The sequence below is a fragment of the Alosa alosa genome, chromosome 6, assembly GCF_017589495.1.
Source record: "Alosa alosa isolate M-15738 ecotype Scorff River chromosome 6, AALO_Geno_1.1, whole genome shotgun sequence".
Lineage (NCBI taxonomy): Eukaryota > Metazoa > Chordata > Actinopteri > Clupeiformes > Clupeidae > Alosa > Alosa alosa.
The window spans coordinates 16590597-16613939 of record NC_063194.1 but is presented as its reverse complement, the minus strand read 5'-3'; the positions used below and the strand labels follow the sequence as shown (position 1 = coordinate 16613939).

Below are 23343 nucleotides of genomic sequence, written 5' to 3'. Positions count from 1 at the left end.
GACACAGAACATGACCTCAGGGCAGATATGTCTCCGCATACACACATTCCTCACCTCATAGACAAACGAGTGTGTCTGTGTGTGGGGGGGAGGGATAACCAAGAGGGAGAAACATGAAAGAAAAGGATGGGAAGTGAGAGGTCTTCTTGGAGAGAGAAAGCAAGAAAGAAAACAAGAAAGAAGACAAGTGAAGAAGAAAGAGAGCAAAATGATAGCTGTAATTATGAAGGGAGATAGACACAAAGAGGGAGAGATGAGAGAGAAACAGGGGGGTGAAAGAAAGAAAGAAAGAAAGAAAGAAAGAAAGAACAGTGAGGGAAAGAGCGAAATGCTGTTTTACATCTAACCAGTGGAGCAAATAACTGACATGTCCAGATGGGCCTTGATGAAATGCGTCGCTAGACTGTACACATTTTAACGGGTCAAAGTTGAAGAGCTGTTGTCCGTTATTGTTCGTGCAAATATAGGCTGATTCATGTTCCCTTGCATTGTGTAACTGAGGTCCATGGCTAGTCTGGCTTTCACCAGACCAAGCTCAATCTTTTAAGAAATCCACGCTCTGGCTATTCTAAATGCAAAAATGCATCAGGGAGTTGTGACAAAACTGTAACTAACAAACTAGATCCTAATAGAAAGCTGTTAGCTTCCCTAAGCTACAGGTAGGCTTATAGATCAGGCTGGGTTCACCCAGCCTAGTCTATAGGCACCCGATATTGTTTAATTTTCCGATTGAGATATCCACGCTCTGGCTATTCTAAATGCAAAAATGCATCAGGGAGTTGTGGCAAAACTGTAACTAACAAACTAGATCCTAATAGAAAGCTGTTAGCTTCCCTAAGCTACAGGTAGGCTTATTTACAACATAAATTGTCAATAGGCTTTGCTGGCGACACAAATAAAATCTCCTTTGGAAACCAATGGCTTACGCCTTAGGTACAGTATCAAGCGGACTTAAACTGCCATATCGTGGCGAAAAGTTGTAATAAAATTCACGCAGCTCCATGAGTCAAGGAAAGCGCGAATGAAGTAGCCACTTCTAAATGGGACCAATGGGACCCGCTAAAGCAGCCATGATGAAATGAAGGTGTCATTGTTTGGATACTTCACACACACGTGCTTTTTAATTTCACAGACTACAACTACCAAGCTGGAATCAAAGCACATCGATTCCCCTCTCTCACACCCTGCACACTTAAAACAAATAAACAGGCGTCTCAGTCTCACGACATATAGGCAAAACTGTATCAGACCGGTGTAACGTTGGTAAATCTTCCATTGCACAGAATGATTTTTGTAGCACGTGCAAATGACAGTCGAAAGATACAATTACAGTACTGCTATCAATTTGCTTGGTATAACCACATTTATAGTTTTCTACAAATGCAATCAATCAAATTGGCCTCCATCACTCAACCAATGCTAACGGTAACATTACCTAGGTCCTTATTGATATTATAAGATTAACGTACCTGCAGTAAAAACCAAGCATGTCCGATAAACATCCTCAGATTTATTTCGGCTTCAAGAAGAAATCGGAACTACATTTCATGTGAACATCGTCCTATCCTTATTAGACGTTCTCTGCGGTAAACTACAGTCCTAGGAAGCGTCCATTGTTTTTCCAACCCACTTTTAACTTCCGTCAAAATTACGTCTCACTGCAACGATGTGCCATCTAGTGGACAAACGATTACTTATCGCCAATACTGGAAATGCAGCCATGATGATGATGATGAATATTTGGCTTTCTTTTAATCCTACTGAATTTGTAATTATGTATCGGCCATTCTAATACCGATAGTATGTGGGTGCCTGTGTATGTGTGTGCATGTGTATATGTGTGCACCGCCATCTACAGGCCAATGAGTGTACAGTCACTAAATGTACACATAACCTAATTTTTTTAGACCCCATGGATGAAATTCTACGAAACTTGGCATACCCCCAGAGAATGCCAGGTCAATCATATACATACAATTTGGTGCAGTTCTGAACATCTTAACTGAAGATAGGGGCGATTAAAGCAAAATAATATTGCATTTTCATTTTTTACCGGGGGGGCAAATCACAAATGAGTGATTATGGGCCAGGTTGATGTGGGCCCTTGAGACCAACATACCATAAAAGTGCCACAGTTCAGGTAGTTATTTAGGAAAAACTTTGACAATCATTATATGACTTCGCTAGTGGCGGTCATAATTATGAGGAAGAGGCAATTGCTTTGGGTGTTGGGAGATAAATCCCCACTCTGAGACTCGGAGAGTGTCTTCAGCAGAGAGGGCAGCCGGATAAACCCAATTTTCAAACCACGCTGGGCCTCCTGAAAGTCTGCTCTGATGGAACCCAAAGCAGTCATTCTGTGTGTGTGTGTATGTGTGTGTGGGAGTGTGGGAGTGTGTTCTGGAACCGAAAACAGTGCTTCTAAAGAGTCATTGACACATGAGCACCTACTGAGAATGTGAATAGCCTAAAGGTGCTGATTACAATGCAGCAGTAGGTTAAAAATTCATCTGTGCTTTTTTGTGTGCCTGCAAGGATGTGTGTGCGTTCGTGTATGTGAGCGTGTACATGTGTGTGCGCGCATAAATGATTGTGCTTGTGCGTGCGTGTCGGTGTCTGTATCTCTGTGTTTGTCAGGCGCACACATTTTTTTTTTCTCTGTCTTCGTCAGGTAGAACTTTGTGGAATCTGGGCTTAAGTGTGACATATGGTACTAATGCAATTTTTTTGCATAAATTGATAGGTAAGGGGGTGTCCTTTCAGAATCTGACGGGTGCCGCTCCGGCACCCTTGAGCATTTTCTTTAAAATGGCATCAGCTGCCACACCCCTTTTTTAATCATATAAAATCATCTAAATAGACATTAACATATAAACCCATCATGTATGGTATCAAATCAAAGCTCTTTTCATACAGAAATCAGCTTAGACCATAAAAAAGTAGAAAAAATAGTTTAGGTCCCTCCAGAGAACAAAATACCTTTTGCAAAGTGACCTTTAAGGTCAAATTAGGTTCCTTTTTGCAGCATAATAGCTTATACCTCTAAATCGTGTCATGTTTGGTATTAAATTAAATAAATTATTGAACTGCCATGTAGCTTAATACATACAGGAATACAATCATTCAATAGTAATTCATTTTAATATGAATATTATAGCAAGTCTGATGTACCCTAGTTCACCAACTTGCGGGTTAGTTAGCACCTTAGCTTTAATTTCTCTTGAATCAGTCGCTGAATTTCAGACAGCAATGTTGTGAGGTACATCCCAGGTAGTAAGCACAATAATTATAACCGTCCTTGGATTTCCCCCAGAATTAAAGACAACAATATTTTTCATCCTAACATTTTTTAATGCTTTAAAAACAGACACCACAGTCCAGGATTGATACAAACTAGTCTGAGTTATGAGGTACTTGCCAGTCAATCAGCACATTACATAACTATAACAGTCCTTGAATTTGCCCCCTTAATTACAGAGTAAACTGCAAAGTTGATTACAGGAGGAGAGGACAGAATCAATAAAATTATTTCTTCCAGTATTCCATATATTCTAGCAAGGAATGAGACGCATCATTTGGAATTACAACAACAAATATAATTTATGTAAATCAGTTTTATAGCCCAAGTATACTTGCATATACAAGGAATTTGGTCTCTGCATTTATCTCATCCATGAATTAGTGAACACACAGTGAGGTAAAGCACACAATGAGCACACATGAGGTGAAGCACAAACTAGTGTTCACTTGCTACAGTGGCGCTCGGGGAGCAGTGAGGGGTCAGGTGCCTTGCTCAAGGGCACTTCAACCATGGTTGTGGGCATAACAGAGCAGTGCTCTTCAACCACATCCTACTGGTCAGGGATCGAACTGACAACCCTTTGGTTTCAAGCCGGAAGCCCTAACCAGTAGGCCACGGCTACCCAAGTATACTTACATATACCAGTACGGGAGCATGCCTATGTTCCCACAGCCCTATGTCCCCTTACCCTAACCCACACCTCAGGCCTAACCTTAACCCTAATCCAATAAATGTGGGACACGGATACAAGGAATTTGTGCTCTGCATTTTACCCATTCGGGGGTAGTGTACAAGGGGGGAGTGGGGGAGTGTACAACATACCCACACAAACAGTGAACACCCATTCAAACACACACACCCTAGAGCAGTGAGCGTACTAGGAGTACACATACACACCGAGCAGTGGGCAGCCCTTTGATCTGGCCATAAGCACCTCATCCATGGATATGGATGTGGGAGAGCGCTGTTAAGTCACTCCCCCTACCTTCATTTTTCCTACCAGTCGGGGATCGAACTGGCCACCCTTCAGTCACAAGTCCGATTCCCTAACCAGTAGGCCATGGATGCCCAGAGTAATTGACATTAATGCTATGGCTGACAAATTAGGAGACAAATGTTATGAGTCGTTGGCTGTTCATGTATTGTTTGGTTGTAACAGTGTGTCATATCCATATGGCAAAGGAAAAAAAAACTCAACAATCAATTTGATGCGCAAGAGGAATCTTGATTGGACGAATTTTACAGATGTACTGTAGAAGGTGATGAGCATAAAGGCAGGAATGGATTTCCTTTCTTGCCTCTACTATGGAAAGACTTTTGAAAGCCTCAGTAACTTGAGATAAATGCTATTCACCAAGAAAAGAGACCATCCTAAAATAAAGAGTCTTCTTCCAACAAGAGAATATGCAGTGGAACACATCAAAAGTCTTTCTGTGGAGAGCAGCTGACCAAAAAAAAAAAAAAAAAAAACTCCTGTGCCTGTTCATGGCAACACTGACATTGCACCCAAAACAGTTCTACAGCTTGTTGCTTGTGGATGCAAGGCAGTGCCAGCATGCTCCAGGGCCTCTTGCTGCTGTCAGTCAGATGGACTACCATGCACCACCTACTGCCATGCAAAGGTGGTGAACAGTGTGCAAATAAAAATTTGAAGATGGCTGCACTTTCAGTTGAGGATACTGATGACAGCGAGGGAGAAATGTCTGATTGAATAAATGTTTTTTGGAGACATTTGATGTTTGTGATGTGTACAAGGCCAACCTGGCAACATGTTCTGTATATAGTTGCTTTCAGAATCTGTGATTAAGTTCTACTTTGTTCCTTATAACTTTGTCTATTTGACTAATTGTTGAGGGTTGATACAATTTGTTGCTCAGCCTACCATTTCAGCGGTGTGACCTTACCAGGCTTTAGAGTTATTATGTTCTCTGGAAGGACTTGAAATAATTTTTAGCTTGTTTTATTGACATAATTCTGTTTGAGAAGAGCTTTCATTTGATACCATACATGATGGGTTTATACAGTAATGTGCATCTAGTTATTTTTTATGGTCAAAAAAGGGGGCGTGGCCATAAAAAAAAAAATGCTCAAGGGTGCCGGAGCGGCACCCGTCAGATTCTGAGTCTACACCCCCTAAACTATCAATTTATGCAAAATTGCATTAGTACCTTGTCACACCTATCCTGAGGTTCTACCTGACTATCTGCAGATATCGTGTTTCAGAGTGTGCCTGTTTGTGTGTGTGTGTGTGTGTGTCTGTGTCTGTGTGTCAGTCTCTTTGCATCAGTATCTTTGCTTATGTTTCAGCAGCATGCTTGTGTTTGTATCTGTGCATGTGTATACATACAGTATGTGTGTGCCTGTGTGTGTGTGTGTGTGTGCGCGCGCGCCTGTTCAGATTGGGCTCCTAATGAAAAAAAAAAAATACAAATAAATCATAGGCAACGGCAGTCCTGTGTGTGTGTGTGTGTGTTTTTGTGTGTGCGGGTGCATGTGTGTATGTGCATGTATGCATGTAAGTCTGCATGCGTGCATGCATGCATGTGTGTGTGTGTGTGTGTGTGTGTGTGTGTGTGTGTGTGTGTGTGTGTGTGTGTATGGAGGGGAGGCACAGATCCCCCAGCATGCCGTGCGCCCTGCAAAAATAGAGCAGGAGAGTGAGGCCCCTGGGAGTGAGACACAGGGCTAAGAAAAGAGCCTCTCTGCTCCCGTTCTAACAGGGCCAGGTGCGCCAGGAGAAGACCAGCGGAGGAGCTTGCATTTATTCACTCACTCATCCATCCATCCATCCATCCATCCATCCATCGCTCATTCTCCTTAACACCACGGCAACCAGTCTGCCAAAACATTACCATCGCTCACACAGCAGCCAGCTGCTGCACAAACCCCACATCCATTAACCTAGAAAAGACAATGCTACCAAACGACGCCGCTTTCTCATCCCCTCTCCTCTCGTTATTGTTGTCTGAGGCCGCATTACGCTCTCCCTTCATTTGCTCACTCTGAAAAATGTCATGTGCTTTAAAAGAAAAAAAAAAAGAAGAAAATTACAAAGCAGGGGGATGATTACTGAAATGATGATGGGCTGCTGAATCCAGGCAGAATCCTCACGGCAAGAGAAATACAACAAGAGACCAGACTGCTCACTCCCTCAATAACCAAACTCAATACCTTCAGGTACATAAGAAAACTGGGGCAGCACAGGTGACTTTGGAGAGCCACAGTTCAAGGCTTGAGTCGGCTCCAAATTGTCCTCCGAGCACGATCTGCCAAATGGGCATTGCAGAGAATTGAGCCTGGCAGAGGAAAAGGCTTCAATAGACGACAGCATTGTTCTGCTGCAGATTAGACCTCGTGGCATTATTCTGCGGCAGCCGTTTCTTCGCAACAGATCGTGAGCGAGGGAGAGACAACAGAACAGACAACAGAAAGAGAGAAAGAGAAAAGAGAGGGATCAAGAGAGAGAAGAGAAAGTGACTGATGCGGCGCATGGCGATGCAGCGCGAGGAGGAGTGTACTGAATCTGTGCGTAGGTGGCAGTGACACCCTTAACCCTTTTAAGAAGCGAGAGCACAACAAGATGCACAACCATAACAAGCAAAGCAGAGGAGGATAAAATGGAAGAAAAAAAAAGAAAGGACAGGAGGAAAAATAGGGAGAAAAGGAGTGAGGGAATAAGAGTGAGATAGAGACAGTCAGATGAAAGAGAGAGAGAGAGAGAGAGAAAAGAAAGAAAGAAAGAAAGAAAGAAAGAAAGAAAGAAAGAGGGGGGTTGTGTGGTGGCAGGGACTCATTATCCCAAACAGCACAGGGTGAGTGGGTGGTAGCGTGTGGGAGTAGGGGTGGGAAAGAGAGGGCCACGCTCACTCAACAGCAGGGGAGACATGCACACACATGCGCGCACGCACACACACACACACAAACAAGCAGTCTAATCTGATTTGAATTACGCTCATGTCATGCCCAAAAGAAAATGGCGACTGCATCAAGATGATTTCTGAAAGCACAAGTGCATAATAATTGTGAGCACTTTTGAACAAGCAAAAGAGAGAGAGAGAGCGAGAGAGAGAGACAGTGAGAGAGAGAAGACACATCGTTTTGGTGCTTCAGATGTGTAGGCGGAAACCATTTACAGTCGGTCTCAAGACGAACCCCCATGGTTTTCTCTTGCCGAGCGCACAACAGACAGCGACAAACACAAAAATACTGCCCGGGAGCACACACCCCTTCCATCAGCATCTATCCAGCGATCACGATCCATCTTCTCAACACACACACAATCTCCCTCTACCGAACCAGAAACACAGCAACCACGATCAGTCTTTTCAACACAAAGACACACAATCCCCAAAAGAAGGAATTCCATGACAGCACCCTACAGCACCCCACCCAATCACCCAACCTGAACCCCTAAGTGCCTCAGTGTCCCAGTATCACGCCCCCCTCTCCACACACACCACCACGGAACCACACAGCCCCCTGCAGCCTGCCCCTCCACCCCACACTAAACACGCCTCCAGAAGCAGCAGCAGCAGCACTGATGCAGGAGGTGCAGCTTTAACAGGTCACCCCTCTGGCAGACGCTCTGCAGAATAGCTGGGTCATATGGGAGAGCTGCTCCGAGCCCTCATTCTCTGGGCTAAATATGGACCTGGCGCGGCAGGCAGGGATGTATGGGCGTGACGTGCTTCTCCCTTGCTCGCTCGCTCTCGTGCAAGCTAATTGCCTCTGACGCGTGACGGTAACGTACACCGGGAACCTCTCCCAGAGGACTCGTAACTAAAGGGAAACAACAGGCAGAATGGGTGTGGACGATGGGGGGGAGGGTGTACTATTATGGAATGCAACCTTTTGAACTTTTGATACGCGCACACATGCGTAGCATAACATGAACTCTTCTAAGGTCATATGGTTTATGTATTTTTTTTTTTTTAAGGGGGCCAGAGGGGGGGAGGGGGTTGACCCCAGGGGTGGCTGAGATTTACAAGCATGGAAAGATGCAGTTCTACTCCAAACACTTATCTACTTTTGAATAAACACTCCGTTGGAAAGAAAATGAACTGTGTACTAATCATCAGCTCTGTGGAGGATAAGAGCTTGGCCAACACTCACACCCTGTCCGTATCACAGCGGCTGGACAAGTACACATTACAGTCAAACAAACAAAGGGACGGCAAACACTCCGGGGCGTCTCTGCCTTTGCTCCCTAATGGCCAAAGGACGCGCAAACAAACAGGCACGGTCAGAGCCTGAGGCGGCCACCACAGGGCCTTTGGAAGACCGCGGAAAAGACAAACACAGACAACCAGTAGTGTCCTACTGAGGTAAACATGCACGGGAAGACCACCACCGACGCATCCAACGACTGAATTTTGCATAAATTTGCATAAAAGTCACCAGTGTGTGTGTGTGTGTGTGTGTGTGTGTAAGTACGTATGTGACAGACAAAGCCCCCCGCATACAAACACACTCACACGCACACACACACACACACACACACACACACACACACACACACACACACACACACACAAACACACTGAAACTCTGAGAGTGTGATGGGTGATATGAGCTTGGAGGAGTGAGAGCCAGATTGCAGTGCTAATGGCCTTTGGATGTGGAGGAGAGGAGACACAGAATAAATTCCCTGGAATAGCGTATGAAAGGCATATTAGCAGGGAAATCAGGCAGCCAGTGCTGGGGCCGCTAGGTGGGCTGCACTCCTCAGAGAGAATGCATTATGCACTGGCTGCTTTCATGTTCTCACTACGAGCCTTGGGAAACCCTAATGTCTTAAAGAAAAAAAACCCAGCTGGAGAGAGAGTGTTCTCTCAGAACACCAATCTTTGGAAGAGAGAGGCAGCTCAAACGACACTCGCTAATAGATAGGAGATGTTTTTATTCCTCTGGATTCTGACACATACGTCATCTCTGGGGTCAGTAAAGGTTACGGATTTTCAGATTCTCAGCCTTAGAAACTTGTTATGACACACACACACTTCAACAATCGCCAGTTCCGTGCAATCGGTCATCTAGTGGAGACTAAAGTGGCATTTGAAAATAAGATTTGCGAGGCTGCCTCCGCAGTTCCTACAGAAGTGAACTTTAAATGAATGGAGAATGCTGCATCTCCAGGCCCCACTGTGAGCAGAGGGGCTGCACGGAGCTCATTGTTACAGAATGGCCCACTGGCTTTTCTCAGCAAGCCCCAGCAAAACAAACAATCAAAACAAAGCACCATGCAAAACACACACACACACACACACACACACACACACACACAAACCCACAAACATTCTCAATTGATTTTCTTTGGCCAAATGTCAGGGAGAGATAAAAAGATCATGACTGTTCAAAATAGATATTGCACAGCAAAGTCACGAAATATTGACTTCATAGATTTCAGGAGTGGCAGTTGACTGGTAAGGGCGCCAGGCATGGTGGCTTGCTCTTTGAAGCGATGGAACAGTGGTTTTCACGCAGCACCCCCAGGGATGCAGCTGTCGGGTCAGTCGGTCACTCACCTAAGTCTTTGGATCCTTGGCTCTCGCTGGCCAGCTCGCCCATCCGTACCAGGGCATCAAAGTAGCCCTTCGCTGCAAATGTCACATCTGAGGAAGAGGAGAGAAGCTGCATAAGTGGTGGAAGAGTGGAGGGACAAATAAGGAATGAACTGCACTCAATACACTCAAAACTCTCTCAATGCTTGCACACACTCATGCATTCATTTGGGTATATGCTCACTTGTTCTTGTAGGTTTATGTCATGCACACTCACTGTTGCCTACACCCACACCCACACCCACACCCACCCCACACACACACTAGAGACAGGTGTTTCTCCCCTCCTGCTCGCTAGCCTCTTTTCTGCTGTTTGGGAACACCTAATCAGCAGTTAGTCTGGCTGCTGTGGCATCTCACCACCCTCACTTAGCCAGCCGCTAACACAGCTAACGCTAGAGCCTGGCTAAGCTTACACTGCCGCAAGGATGCCACTGCCCACTGGCCGCTCGGGCAGCTACCCATTAAGAGTGTTAAACAGTCTAGACGGCAGGTCACAGAGTCCACTGATCACACACAGAGGGTGGTGCAGGTAGTGGTACGTTAGCACTCGAGAGCCACTAATGAACAGGATGGACGTTACCAGACAGAAATCAGCCAAGTTCAAGTGAGAGGCGGAAGAGAAGGGACTGGGAGAAACAAGGAGTGCTGATGTCACTGTGACTGCCATTTCTTTTGCTTGACAGCTGCTATTGCATGGTGGTTTCATCTGAGCATAAATCATCTGTGATGTCCCTCATTCGTTTAAAAAAAAAAAAAAAAAAAAAAAAAAGTTTTTTTGTTTAGCATTCTTCTCCAAATTGAGAATAATGTTAATGATGATGATCCTCAGTCATCCGCTCAAAACCATGTACCACCTGGATCCAGAGAAGGGGAGTTCTGAACCTCTGGAGAACATCTGTAATGTCAGGCAGAGAGAGAGCCAGAACACATGTATTGTGTTCTTAATACATATGACCATAAACTTGAACCGAACTGAGCCTGCAGGACCTGAGTGGGTGCACCTACTTTGCAGAACTGAGGCGGCGAGAGGAGCCGAAGCAGATTGGTGCGTTTGACACAGGAGGTAAGAAGAGGCCACAGCACAAAGTGAAACAAAAGAAACAAAATTCATTTGGAGGCTGGCAGATGTGGCGCAGATAAAAAAGTTGCGCTGCTCCAAGTTGGCTCGACCTGCGGCTCGTTTACAGGTCCCCGCTGAGCGATTATTCAGGTCTGATTTGCTGATGAATTATGTAGAAATCTGTCAGACAGATGGGGCCGGTGCCCACGGATGCCCACGAGGTGAGACTGATCGGTTTCCCTATCACATCTCTCTCTCTCCCTCTATCTCTCTCTCCCTCTCTTCTTTCACTCTCTCAGGCACTCACTACAGCACTGGAAGATGGGCTTGAGCCCAGTCCAGGATAACACATTCGATAACCTCTGCACCAGTGACAGCAGGACAGATTCAGTGCCAGAACACAACTGCATCTGTGGCTCAGAGTCTCCATGTAAGGATTGGGAAAGGAGGTTTTCCAATATGCTCTTAGATTTAGTGTGCGCTCCTCCTACACACTGAGAAGTGTGTGTGTGTGTGTGTGTGCGTACGTGTGTGTGTGCATGCATAAGGGCTCTTATTCCGATTAGCTGGGGATGTGGAGGTGGATGCACGGGGGTCCCCCAGACAAGAGCCCAGAGTGGGGCGAGAGGTCCTGGGGTGAGGTGGGGGCTAGACTGGGGGGTTGTGACAGTAAAGAGGATTTGGAGCTCAGGTTGAGGACAGATCCCCCGAAGCCAAGAGCCTGCAGTGTCCTTGACTCACTTCCCTTCAAAGCTTCATTCATTCTTTCATCCATCCCTCCCCTTAACCCATTCACACATACCAGTTTGTGAAGATACGACCCGTTTGTTTTATCACACTGATCTTTCCTTCCCCTGATCTTCCACCTGTCCTCCTCGCGTCATATCTCGCGTGTGCTAGAGTAGTGGATGTGGGGGGCAGCAGATGGACCTCAGCAGCTCCAGTCCTCCAGAGTCCCTCACCAGACCAGACCAGACCAGAGCCTCTTACCGTCCACTGACAATCTGCCCAAAAGCTAAAGCTAAAGCTAAAGCCTCACCAAACAATAGCGCTCCATTTAGATCAAAGGGCTCCTTTTGGGTGACTGCCACTTTGTTTTATTATATTCACCCTAATCAGCAATCTGCCAGCCACTGCTCTCCCAGGGCTTTGATGCTGAGATCTCACCCTCTAGCTCTAAAAAAAAAAGGGGGGGCAAAGCCACCTCTGGGTGTTAACAACATGTGATCTTCCCTGCAATTGCTGTTGGGCTGCATTGCCGCCTGGCCATCCTGAGCCTACCCAAGAGTGAAGCCCAGGGACAAAGCGAGAGCGAGAGAGAGAGGAGAGAGAGGAGAGAGAGGAGAGAGAACAAGAGCGAGAAACGGTTCCTTTATTAACAATCAAATGGAAACCAAGTAACAATAAAACCAGCCCATATTAAAAACTCAACCCACCCTACCCACATACAAGAAAAACAAATAAACCAACAACCCAAAAACAATCATTAAACCAGAGAGAGAGAGAAACAGAGACAGATACAGAGTCAGTGAGAGAGAGAGAGAGAGAAAAAAAATCCCTCCTAGCTGTTTATCTTGGCTGTGATTAGTTGTGTCCCTCGCCAATCAACAAAAAGAGGGCTGGGAACCGCTATATCTGCACGGGCAGATCTACTTATCGGGGGGCTCTTGTTTGTGTTCGGACCCTGGGCAGTGGAGATGCCTGCGCTGCAGCAGAGTCCTGCTGGGGGGATGATAAGGGTCTGGGCAGCAGCAACGGCGGCAATGGTGGTGGAGGCTATCTAACGTGTCGCTCTGCGTGATAAAATATTGTCTTTTCACTTTGCGCAAAATGGAGCGGCACAAAGGAAGCTGGAGGGTTTGGCTTTCTGCCTGGATCTGGTGAAAAATGAGGACAGAGGGAAGAGAAGAGAGAAGAGAGGAGAGAGGAGAGAGGAGAGGAGATGCATTTGAAGAAACGAGACAGAGAAATGAGACAGAGAGAGAGAGAGGAAAAAAAGAAAAAGAGAAATGCTCTTACTGGAGAGGGACTTCTCGTAGTTCTTCCCCATGGCAACGAAGTTTCGCAAGCAGGGGTTGAACTGCTCCATAATGTTCTGAGAGAGAGAGAGAGAGAGAGAGAGAGCATCAGCTGTCTGTCTGTCATACCGGAGGAAACATTAGCAGTATGGAGGACAACTGAAAACGACATACATTAAACAGACTAAACACAAACACACACACACACACACACACCCCTGCTCTCCCATACTTACTCTCTGCCACACACACACACAGAAAAAAAACACAAACACAAATACAAACAACACAAACACAAATAGACATAAACACACACACACACACACACACACACACACACACACACAAAGCACATTAGAATTCTTCCCCTCATATTCTCTCCTGTACAAACACCATTTCAAATACACAGACATTGTGCACACACACCATACAATGTGTGTTTCGGAGATAGCGGATTTTGTGTCACACTTTGATGGCTGTGCATAGAATTGTACAGCTTCCTTTCACTGGTACATGGGACATTTACTGTAAGTCTCATTGGGTCACCACCAAATTGGTGCAAATTTCACCATGCATGTGGGAAACAGACAATGCGCATTCAGAAAGATTCAGCAAATCCCTACCAAACTAAATTTCACCTCCTGAAATCTCCTTGTCCATGGAGTCCAAATTGAACGGAAATAAATGCATTTGGGAGAGTGCGTTGTGCAACCTCACAGTCTTGTGTAGGGAGACAGTAAATGGAGCAGACACCTGTCATAACAGCCCAGCCTCCCTCCATTCTCCCCGCAGCCTCCACTCCAATTAGAGCAGCTCCAACCAGCCAAGGGCCTGGGGTTAATAAACTACTCCCCCGAAACACACACACACACACACACACACACACACACACACACACACCCCCCAAAATCAGTAACATCGCATTTCGCTCTACACGCTCTGTCTGGTCTGGGCTGTTTTGACCTCTACCTCATCGGTGGCTTGAGTCCACAGGGGGAGTATTGTCCTGAAGAGACAGAACATGTGCATCTCACAACCTGCCTCCACCATTAATGTAACATCGTCCCGCCCACAGAACATGTGCATCTTACAACCTGCCTCTATCATTAATGTAACATCATCCCGCCATGGAACAGCCCCCCTTCCTCCCCTCAAGCCCCATGTCACAACTCAATTCATGTAGCAATTTTATTGCCATGTGCACTGCAAAGAATAGCACAAAATTGAATATTTCTGAAAGACAGTTAGTTGATGCAAAAGCAATACAAACACACAATTTTGTTTTCAGCACTCTCTATTGAAAGTGGGAAATGAATAAGCATGGCTGGGAGTGAATCAGCTGTTCAGCTGGGGGGGGGGGGTGGACAGGCCTCGTCGTCCCACTGACATTAATAGGCCAGAATCAAAGGTCACCTTCCCGCGCCTGCCAAAGTTTCTGCACAGCCGAAAGTGGGTCTGGCCCTGATGGGGGACACAGATAAGGAGTCTGCGAGGAAGCAGCATCAGAGAGAGAGAGAGAGAGAGAGAGAGAGAGAGAGAGAGAGAGAGAGAGAGAGAGAGAGAGAGAGAGAGAGAGAGAGAGAGAGAGAGAGAGAGAAAGAAAAACAAAAAAAAAAAGAAAGAAAGAAAGAAAGAAAGAAAGAAAGAAAGAAAGAAAGAAAGAAGAGTGGAAAATAGTTACAGTAAACCACCAAACTTGAAGATTGATAGAGGACAACAAGTAAAACAAGAGAAGAGAGAAAATAAATGGACGAGATGGAGAGTAAAGTGATCCAACTAATCTGCAGTATGAAGAAAAGAGGGAGCTTTGAAGAGCTGTGTGCATTCAGAACATCACTGGTTTGAACACAGACAGACAGACACACACACACACACACACACACACACACACACACACAGACACAGACACACAGACACACAGACCATTTTCTTTCCCTCCTTGGCATCCATCCATCAGAAGGATGAAGGCAGCACATGCAACTCCACACAAGGACTAGAACACTCATTAAGACACACACGCAACAACACAACACAACACAACACAACACAACACAACACAACACAACACAACACAACACAACACAACACAACACAACACAACACAACACAACACAACACAACACAACACAACACAACACAACACAACACAACACAACACAACACAACACAACACAACACAACACAACACAACGCTGATTGCGAAAATCACAAATGGGAGACTTGGTAAGAATCAACTGAGTGAGGCTGAGTAGAAAAAAAAAAAAGTGTCTTCGCCGCCTTCATCTCAATCCCTATCTACAGCTCTCCTCACCTCGGTCGCTGCCTGTATACCATTTCTATCCATTTCTCTCTTTTCTTACATAATAAAGTAGCATGAGCTCCCCTTGTTGAGGAAGATCAGTACAGAAACTCTTCCACTACACAAACGCGCACACACACACATAAAGTCTCTCTGTTCCACAGACACAGACACACGCACTGAATGCATAGAGCAGGGAGCCGTGTTATGTGGAGGTGGGAGGCTTATGTAACGTACGCCCAAGCCCAGGCCTGAGCTGCGGTGGCAGGACTCCTACAACCAGAGCAGGCAGGAGCCCAGGGCCCCACAGCCAGCAGTAGGAGGCAGCAGTGAGAGACACACACACACACACACAGACAGACAGACATAAACAAGCACACACACACACACACACACTCACACGTTCAGAAGCATTTGGATTCCTGGAATCACCCCAGACTTGAGGTGTGTGTGTGTGTGTGTGTGTGTGTGTGTGTGTGTGTGTGTATGGATGTGTGTGTGTGTCTCACTTCCAAGCAACTCATGCAGTTAATCGACAGGGAGCTTCTCACCCTTGCCATCTGAAAGGCCTGCCATTTCTAAGGTCAGGGAGGTTAATCAATCTCAACCAGTCATCGCCATAAATGTCTTATGCCATTGGAACATGCAGTGAGCCTCTCACAAACACAACCGAACGAAGTCTAGCATCCAATGGCATCTGCACTCCATATCATCAGCTTGTGATTAAAGATTAATAGCATTGCCTCGGTGAAGGGATCACTGATGAGCTTACTTACTGTCAGCATATTTTGCCCTCTCTCTTTCTCTCTCTATCTCTGCTCTCTCTCCCTCTCCCTCCCTCTGCTCTCTCTCATAATGAATGTGATTATCATAATACTTAAGGGAGAAAAGAACAACAATATCTGAGCGGTTAAATAAACGTGTAGGCAGCACGAACCGCACCAGTGCATACGAAGCCAATTATGGGCAGTAATTTCTTTACATGCTTATGTCATGCATGTTCCAATGTGACCCGTGTGTGTGTGTGTGTGTGTGTGTGTGTGTGTGTGTGTGTGTGTGTGTGAGTGAGTGAGTGAGTGAGTGAGAGAGAGAGCGCCTGTTGGCGTGCCTAGTTAATGGACCTACCTAAGCCCACTTAAAGGACTTAACTGGCTGTGGAATACACATCCAGTAAAGTGAGACAGGCGTTGGAAGGAAAGAAGGAAGAGACTGGAAGTGGTTTCTTTTCCCTGTTTGGTCACTGTTGCTAATTTTACCATCCCAGTTCTCATGTGCTACATCTGCCACCCTAATTGTCAGAACTAATTGGACTAGGGGGCCAGGAGGCACATAGTGACATCAAGAGAGAGAGAGAGAGAGAGCGAAATAGAGAGAGAGAGAGAGAGCGAAATGCACATAGAGGCACATAGACATCATCAAGAGAGAGAGAGAGAGCTGAAAGAGAGAGAGAGAGAGAGCGAGCGAGCGGCACATAGTGACATCGAGAGAGAGAGAGAGAGAGAGAGCTAGAGAGAGAGAGCGAGCGAGCGGCACATAGTGACATCGAGAGAGAGAGAGAGAGAGAGAGAGAGAGAGAGAGAGCGAGCGAGCGGCACATAATGACATCGAGAGAGAGAGAGAGAGAGCGAGCGAGCGAGTGAGAGAGATGGGTTATTCCTAACTGTTTGGGGGAAGGGGGGATCAAACTTCAATGACATAGCGAGAAAGTAATGGAGAAAATTAAGGATTTGTTTCCCCTCTGCTGTGTTAGCAGCAAGAGTAAAATAGGATAGGATAATAGGACAAAACAACTGAGTGGAGGAGTGCATTCGTTTAGTTTTGGACTTTGCCACTGAGAGCTCTGAGCGGCACTGATTATGTAAGAGGGTCCAGCTGATGGCCCAGAGAGTGGTCAGATATGGAGGTCAGCACATGCATGAGCAGCAGTGGATTGTCTTCTTGTCAGCGAGGCGTTTCACAGGATCCCACTTGAGTTAAGGGGAGAGTTCCAGAGGAAGCAGGCCATTGCGTGCTCAGCAAGAGCCCAAACTGAGGTCTTCTCACGAACAGGCCCTGGGCCAAAAGATTTCCAAGACATTACCCTCACCTTCAGTGACCGCTGACTGCCCTCTACCGCACCCTCCTTCGATCAGATTCTATCCCCCTCACATATACACATGCCCATCTCCCTTTCTGTCCTGCTCCCCTGTCTTCTCTTTCTCCTCCAATTTTCTCTGATTCTCTCCTTCCTTCTAACACAGTCTCTCCTCTCCAACAATTTCCCCCATAAAAAAAAATATCCCATGTTGCTCAAAAGCCAAAGCCAGACAAATTGAACATGATCCACACTTAGCACCAGCAATCACAGCTCTAAAACCAGCTGGCCTCACAAGCTGTGACATAAATCTTATTTATGATTACGACTCCTTCCCCAAATCAGTGTGTGGCAGAGAACCCCCACACACACCACACAGGCGCACACACACACCACTCGGGCTTCTTGTGGACCACGGTGGAGGGATTGGGATTGAGGAGGGGGTGAGATGGGGGTGAGATGGGGGAATGGAGAGAGCTTGATTCTGTGCGCGTCTTCGCTTAGCTAATATGAGTTAATCAGAGAGGAATGTGCGGGTTGAGCAACTGTATCGGGATAATGACGAGCACGCTGCCTGTGCCTTTCCCTCCCCCTGACCTGTCTTAATCACATCAGCAGGACACGCTGATCGGGGGGCCGGAGGCAGGCCTAGCCCAGAGGAAGAGGGAGGGGGAGAGGGAGGACCCTGTGGAAAGAACTGCAGGGTGCAATGATCTGAACAGCGAGAGGTTGAGCTTTGAAAAAAAGATGGGTATTGCACCAAGAATCTGTCTTCTGCTATGAGGAAACCTTTAGGAAAAGGAACAAATGCCGTTTGGGTTTATTGTGTTTGTATGTTTGCATGTGTGTGTGTATGTGTGCGCAATTGCCTTTGCAGGGCTATCTGTGTGTATGTCTGTGTGTGTTTCTCCACTGCTCTGATACTCCCTGAGGTGTAATGAGGCTCATGGGGAAGCCAGTGCTCGTTGATACCTGTGGAACAGCTCGTGTATGGAACATCAGTGTGCTCATGTGTGCTTCTGTGTTTACTGCAGTAGTAAACCATCATGTGTCCTTGTATTTGCATACAAATGCTTTGCACACCTCATTAGACCATAAAGATCCATTTTTCACACAATAAAGTAGATCTGCAACGTTCTAAGCATTGTGGTGCTCGACCATGTCTTGGCTCAATGGTTCAGAGCCTGAAAACTCACTCTCAAAGTAGTGACTAGCCAATCAGAAAGAGGAATGGGGAGTGGTCCTTCTAATCTTCATGCCATTCAGTATAATCTAAATAAAAAAAAACCCATTAAACTATTGTAGCAGATGACTCCCTTCAGATGACAAAGAACGAGGTCTGAAACTGGCATTCACACTCACACACCAGCATTGCGTAGGACCGCCCTAGCACCCAAAGAAGGTTTGAAAATACAGAGAATTTTTGCTCTCCGCTCGGTCACCACCAAAACAGGGCATCCCGTGCCAAGCCACTTCTTCTCCCTGATCCCCGCCCCCAACTACCCTGCACTCATCCCCATCTCCATCTTCCATCCCCCCACAAGGCTGAAGGATGCCCCCACAGCACTGTATTATGCACAGGAATGCCCAGAATGTGCTTCAAATCGAGAGAAAGAGAAAGAAAGAGAGAGAAAGAGAGAGAGAGAGAGAGAAAGAGAAAGAGAAAGAGAAAGAGAGAGAGACTTTTGACTTTTAAAACCCCTTTTATTGAACCATTGCATGGATCAAAAACCACCTTAAAACACTACAGTATAACCCCCACACACCCCCCAGTCCCCATGACATCACCACATAAATGCCAAGGCCCCATCAATAATGGAGACCAGACCCTTGTCAGTACACCATTTCTGTGAGAAATGATCCACACTGTCTGAAACTTTAAAAAGCATATTCAACCCTAACCCTTGATTCCACCAAAGAGAGAGAGAGAGAGAGAGAGAATGTGTATGCGCCGTAGCAACGTCCACTCTAATGGCCCCCACTCACCGCTGCCAGAGACGCTGAGCAAACGAACCCAGCTGCCAGGGACCAAGATTCAGCACAGCGTTATGAGTGGGTCGGGCCAGGTTGGGTCTGGCCTGCAGCTTAGCTGTGCGCAAGCATGCAAACACACACACACACACACACACACACACACACACACACACACACACACAAATGGGGCACGTGTGCTGCAGCGGGGAGTGCATCCAAGGTCAGTGTGCTGGGTGAAAGAAGGGACCGGATGCGGTGATGGACAGACAACAAACTGCCCTGCGGTGATGGACAGACAACAAACTGCCCTTCAGAAGAAGCAATTCCACCCACAAGGGACTACATAACCCTGAGAAAAACATTCTACAAAGCAGTTCACAGTGAAGAATCCAAGGAGACTGACAGAATGAGAGTGTGTGTGTGTGTTTGTCGGAAATGCTCAATGAAACAGCACCACAGCAGTCCATGGCCAACAGTGGACTGCAGGGACCCAATTAAGGTTTTAGACCGGAAAGCAAACCTCCATCATCTACACCACATGACAAAATCAAACACCCATCATGTGGCCAGGTGAAAGCAAACTTTTACACCTAATATCCACCAACTCCCTCCTTCCCCATATAAATAAAATGTTGAGGGCTGCAGGGGAAAAGCAATGATGATCCAGTGGACATGCAGTGATCTTAAACAATATTCTCCTCCTACTCCTACAGACAGACAGACAGACAGACACACACACACACAGAGCCTCTTCTCTCCAACAAACCCTGCATTACCTGTTTCCATGGAAACCCCCGATCATGTTCATCGTGTCTTTTTTTCCTGCAATGATTGATTATTTGCCTTTGAGCTTTTTATTGAGTGCTGATCAGAAAGGGATATTTAACGACTGTGTTGTGCATTGTGGGAAGTGATTGAACTGAAGATGTAAAAAAGGCTACTGGAATGGTTTTAAATTCCAAGACAGAGGCTATTTTTTTCCCTATTTGTTGCATGAGTATTAATAAAACTATAGCAACATGACTGATAAGATCCTGTATATCAGATATCACTTTATAAATTTGACTATCAGATTGGTGCATTACATTAACATCTGATTTCAAGTATGTCAATTACCAAATATAGTGATAGATTATTTCCTGAAGGAGAACCAAATGAAAAACACATCTATCAACATTTGTGGCTGCAGTATAAAGAGACCGAGCACAACTGTTTAAAAAAAAAAAAAAAAAAACAACAACAGCAGCACAACAGCTGCTCTACACTTGCATGTTGCATGCAAGCTGCTTCACAGCAGATAAAAAGAGAACCATTCAAGTCAATAAGCTTCAATTGAATGTGTGGACAGGGTTCCTGATAAATTGAACATTAGTGCACTTCAACCACTTACATGACCCCTAACCCTGACTCAAAGCTCATGCACTTTCAACCCCCATTCTCATGCACACACACACACACACACATCTACACTATGACATGGCAGGATTCTCTTGCATCATGATGTCAGCGCAGGCTTCTGACAGTTTTCTCCCGCTACATCTAATGTAACCAACCTCTGTCAAATTGCCCAAAAGAACGTTGACAAAAGGAGATGTTCATCCTTTAGCAGCCCACTCAGTCGTTCCTCTACTCATCTGTTCCTCTCGCCCCTCGCAATAATTACAGCGCTGTGTCTCCATGTAGTAATTAGAGACCATTTCCACAAGGATGTGAATCTGAATCTCGCTCTTTCGCTCCTACCCTCTCTCTCCCCCTCTCTTATGAATCCCTCCTTCTCTAAAGCCCCTTACTGTGAAAAAACTCAGACCTTCCACTCGCCATTGTAGCATGGTAGAGATCACAGGAGAACCAGAGAGAGAAAAGAGAGGGAGACAGAGACAGATAGATAAAGAGACATAGATAGATACAGCAGATAGCTAGAAAGAGAGAGAGAGAGAGAGAGAGAGACGTGACCTTTATTGCAGACATGTCTTAGGTAGTTTGCACTGCCATTAATTTCTCATCACTGATCCGTCTTGGTAAGACTTGTCAAAACAAATGAGCTCTGCTTGTCTATCTCCTTCTCTGGCAAGGCACACAGAGAAAACCTACCCTCAGGATGTGCTCTTGTGATCAAAACACAGAGCTGCTGCTTTTTGTTGCACTTTCTGCTTAATTTGGTTTCTTTTTTGAGGGGCTATTCTTCCAGATGCCTGGCCAGCTCATAAATTTGATGGGCTAAGGAAGTGCATTTTATCCTTGGAGGCACGCTCTCTCTCTCTCTCTCTCTCTGAGAACATAAACCACTGACAACAAGACAAGAGAGGCTCGGAGATAATCCACCTCCGTGGTCTGGGGGAGGGTGGGCGGCAGGCAGGCTCCGAGGCCATATTCACCTTGTCTTATGAAACCTTCTCCTAATACACTTTGCACAGCACCAAATTAATGTCACTGCCTCTCCTCCAAAGGCAGAGTCTCACAATGCCCGAGGCCTTGTTAAAAAATAGCTTTTATTTCAGTCCAGATACAAAAGCTTTATGCGAATGAAATTCAATCTGAAAGCTTTTAAAGAGCACACAAAGGGGATAGGGGAACTGATGGTCCAATCATGTACTTTATAGCGATACAGACGTAAATGTCTAGTGATCTACTTCATAGTCGGTGAACGTGTCTTAAATATGCATGGAAATCTATCAGGGTAAGACAGAGGGTTGTGCAGGGAGATTGGTAGTTCAGTTGTGCTTACTAGCTCACTACTATCTCAACACAAATGTTATAACACACACACACACACACACACACACACACACACACACACACACTGACATGCATGTACACACACACACTGCTCATATTCATGCATGCATGTATGCATTCACACACATTCTCACTGGCACTGGCATCTAAACTCCTACATCTCACCAGGGTGACATGACAGAAACAGTTAATAATATGTTGTTGCTAAGAAACTACCTGTCCAGGTCTCCCACATGAAAAATAACTGAACTGCCATGCTCGCAGCTTTAGGGAGGGGGAAAAAAGTAATGAATGATTTCCCTCTTCGCTCATGGACAGATAACACGATAAAATGGAGTCCCTGCCGAGAGAGAAAATGATATACCTCTCATCACCTGCAAATTGCTCAAAAAAAGTGAAAGTGCACCCAAATGGCATTAGAGAAATGAGTGTTCGAGACACATCAGTCAATTCACTGGAGGACTTATACGCGAGTCTGTTTCAGGAACCTGAATTTTTCCATTCTATTAGCTGTGCCTTCAATGGAAGTCATGATGGCATCTGAGGGAAAAAATGACACGAGGGAAGCTCGATGGAAGCCACATTCCAGCGAGTATTATTTACCTGGGGATTTATACTGTAGAGGCACACCTTAGTCAAGGAGAGGAGAAGAGGGAGGGAGTGAGAGAGAGAGAGAGAAAGAATGGTCCTTTGTCCTAAGGGGAGGTGCAAAAGGAAAGGCCCAGATTAGGTCTTAAGACTCTCAGCTCTCAACGAGATGGAAGATCCCCAAGACAGCGCTGAACCAAATAGCCAGGTTCACCCCACAGGTCTGCCAATTGGTTCAGTCAGGGGGGTGGGTACATACAGGAAAGGATTGGCACTTGGCAAACTGGGACTGACCGCACCAGCTCTTTCCCCTTCTCCTGTCCACTCCTCCGCCTCTCCCCTCCTGAGTGATTCCTTCCTGCCTTGCCTTGCTCTCCCAACCCCATTAACTTCAACCCACGTGCTGAGACTTATGCCATACTAAGAGGCTTGACCTGACCTGAGCTCAGCGACTTGGCCAGACAGCCAGGTGGATCCCGACTGGTGATGTCACCTGTCTGGGGAAACAGACGACCGGCGTGACTCCCATCACAACTGGACCACTGAAGCGTGTGCCTCAGTCCAGTCTGACCAGACCAGATCAGAGGGAGCCTGTTGATCCACACGCTAGAGGATACTGACAGTGACAGTGATAGAGATAGGAATAAAGAGTCTGTATTTTGCTTACAGCCGCACGCAGGGATGAGGAGTAGTCCGTGCCTGGGAGCAAGGTGTGCCTCTGGAAAACTAC

The 23343-nt window shown here is 46.0% G+C and overlaps 1 protein-coding gene across 4 annotated transcripts in view; it reads right to left on the bottom strand.

The window, feature by feature from the left end:
- The window catches only part of baiap2a (BAR/IMD domain containing adaptor protein 2a), a 60187-nt gene that overhangs the window by 34996 nt on the left and 1848 nt on the right, over positions 1 to 23343 (bottom strand). For all 4 annotated transcript variants that reach the window (XM_048246025.1, XM_048246026.1, XM_048246029.1 and 1 more), the window contains exons 2-3: positions 12944 to 13019; positions 9826 to 9912 (exon numbers count right to left, since the gene is read on the bottom strand). In XM_048246025.1, the coding sequence (XP_048101982.1) occupies positions 9826 to 9912; positions 12944 to 13019 (163 nt within the window). The remainder of the gene's footprint in view (positions 1 to 9825; positions 9913 to 12943; positions 13020 to 23343) is intronic.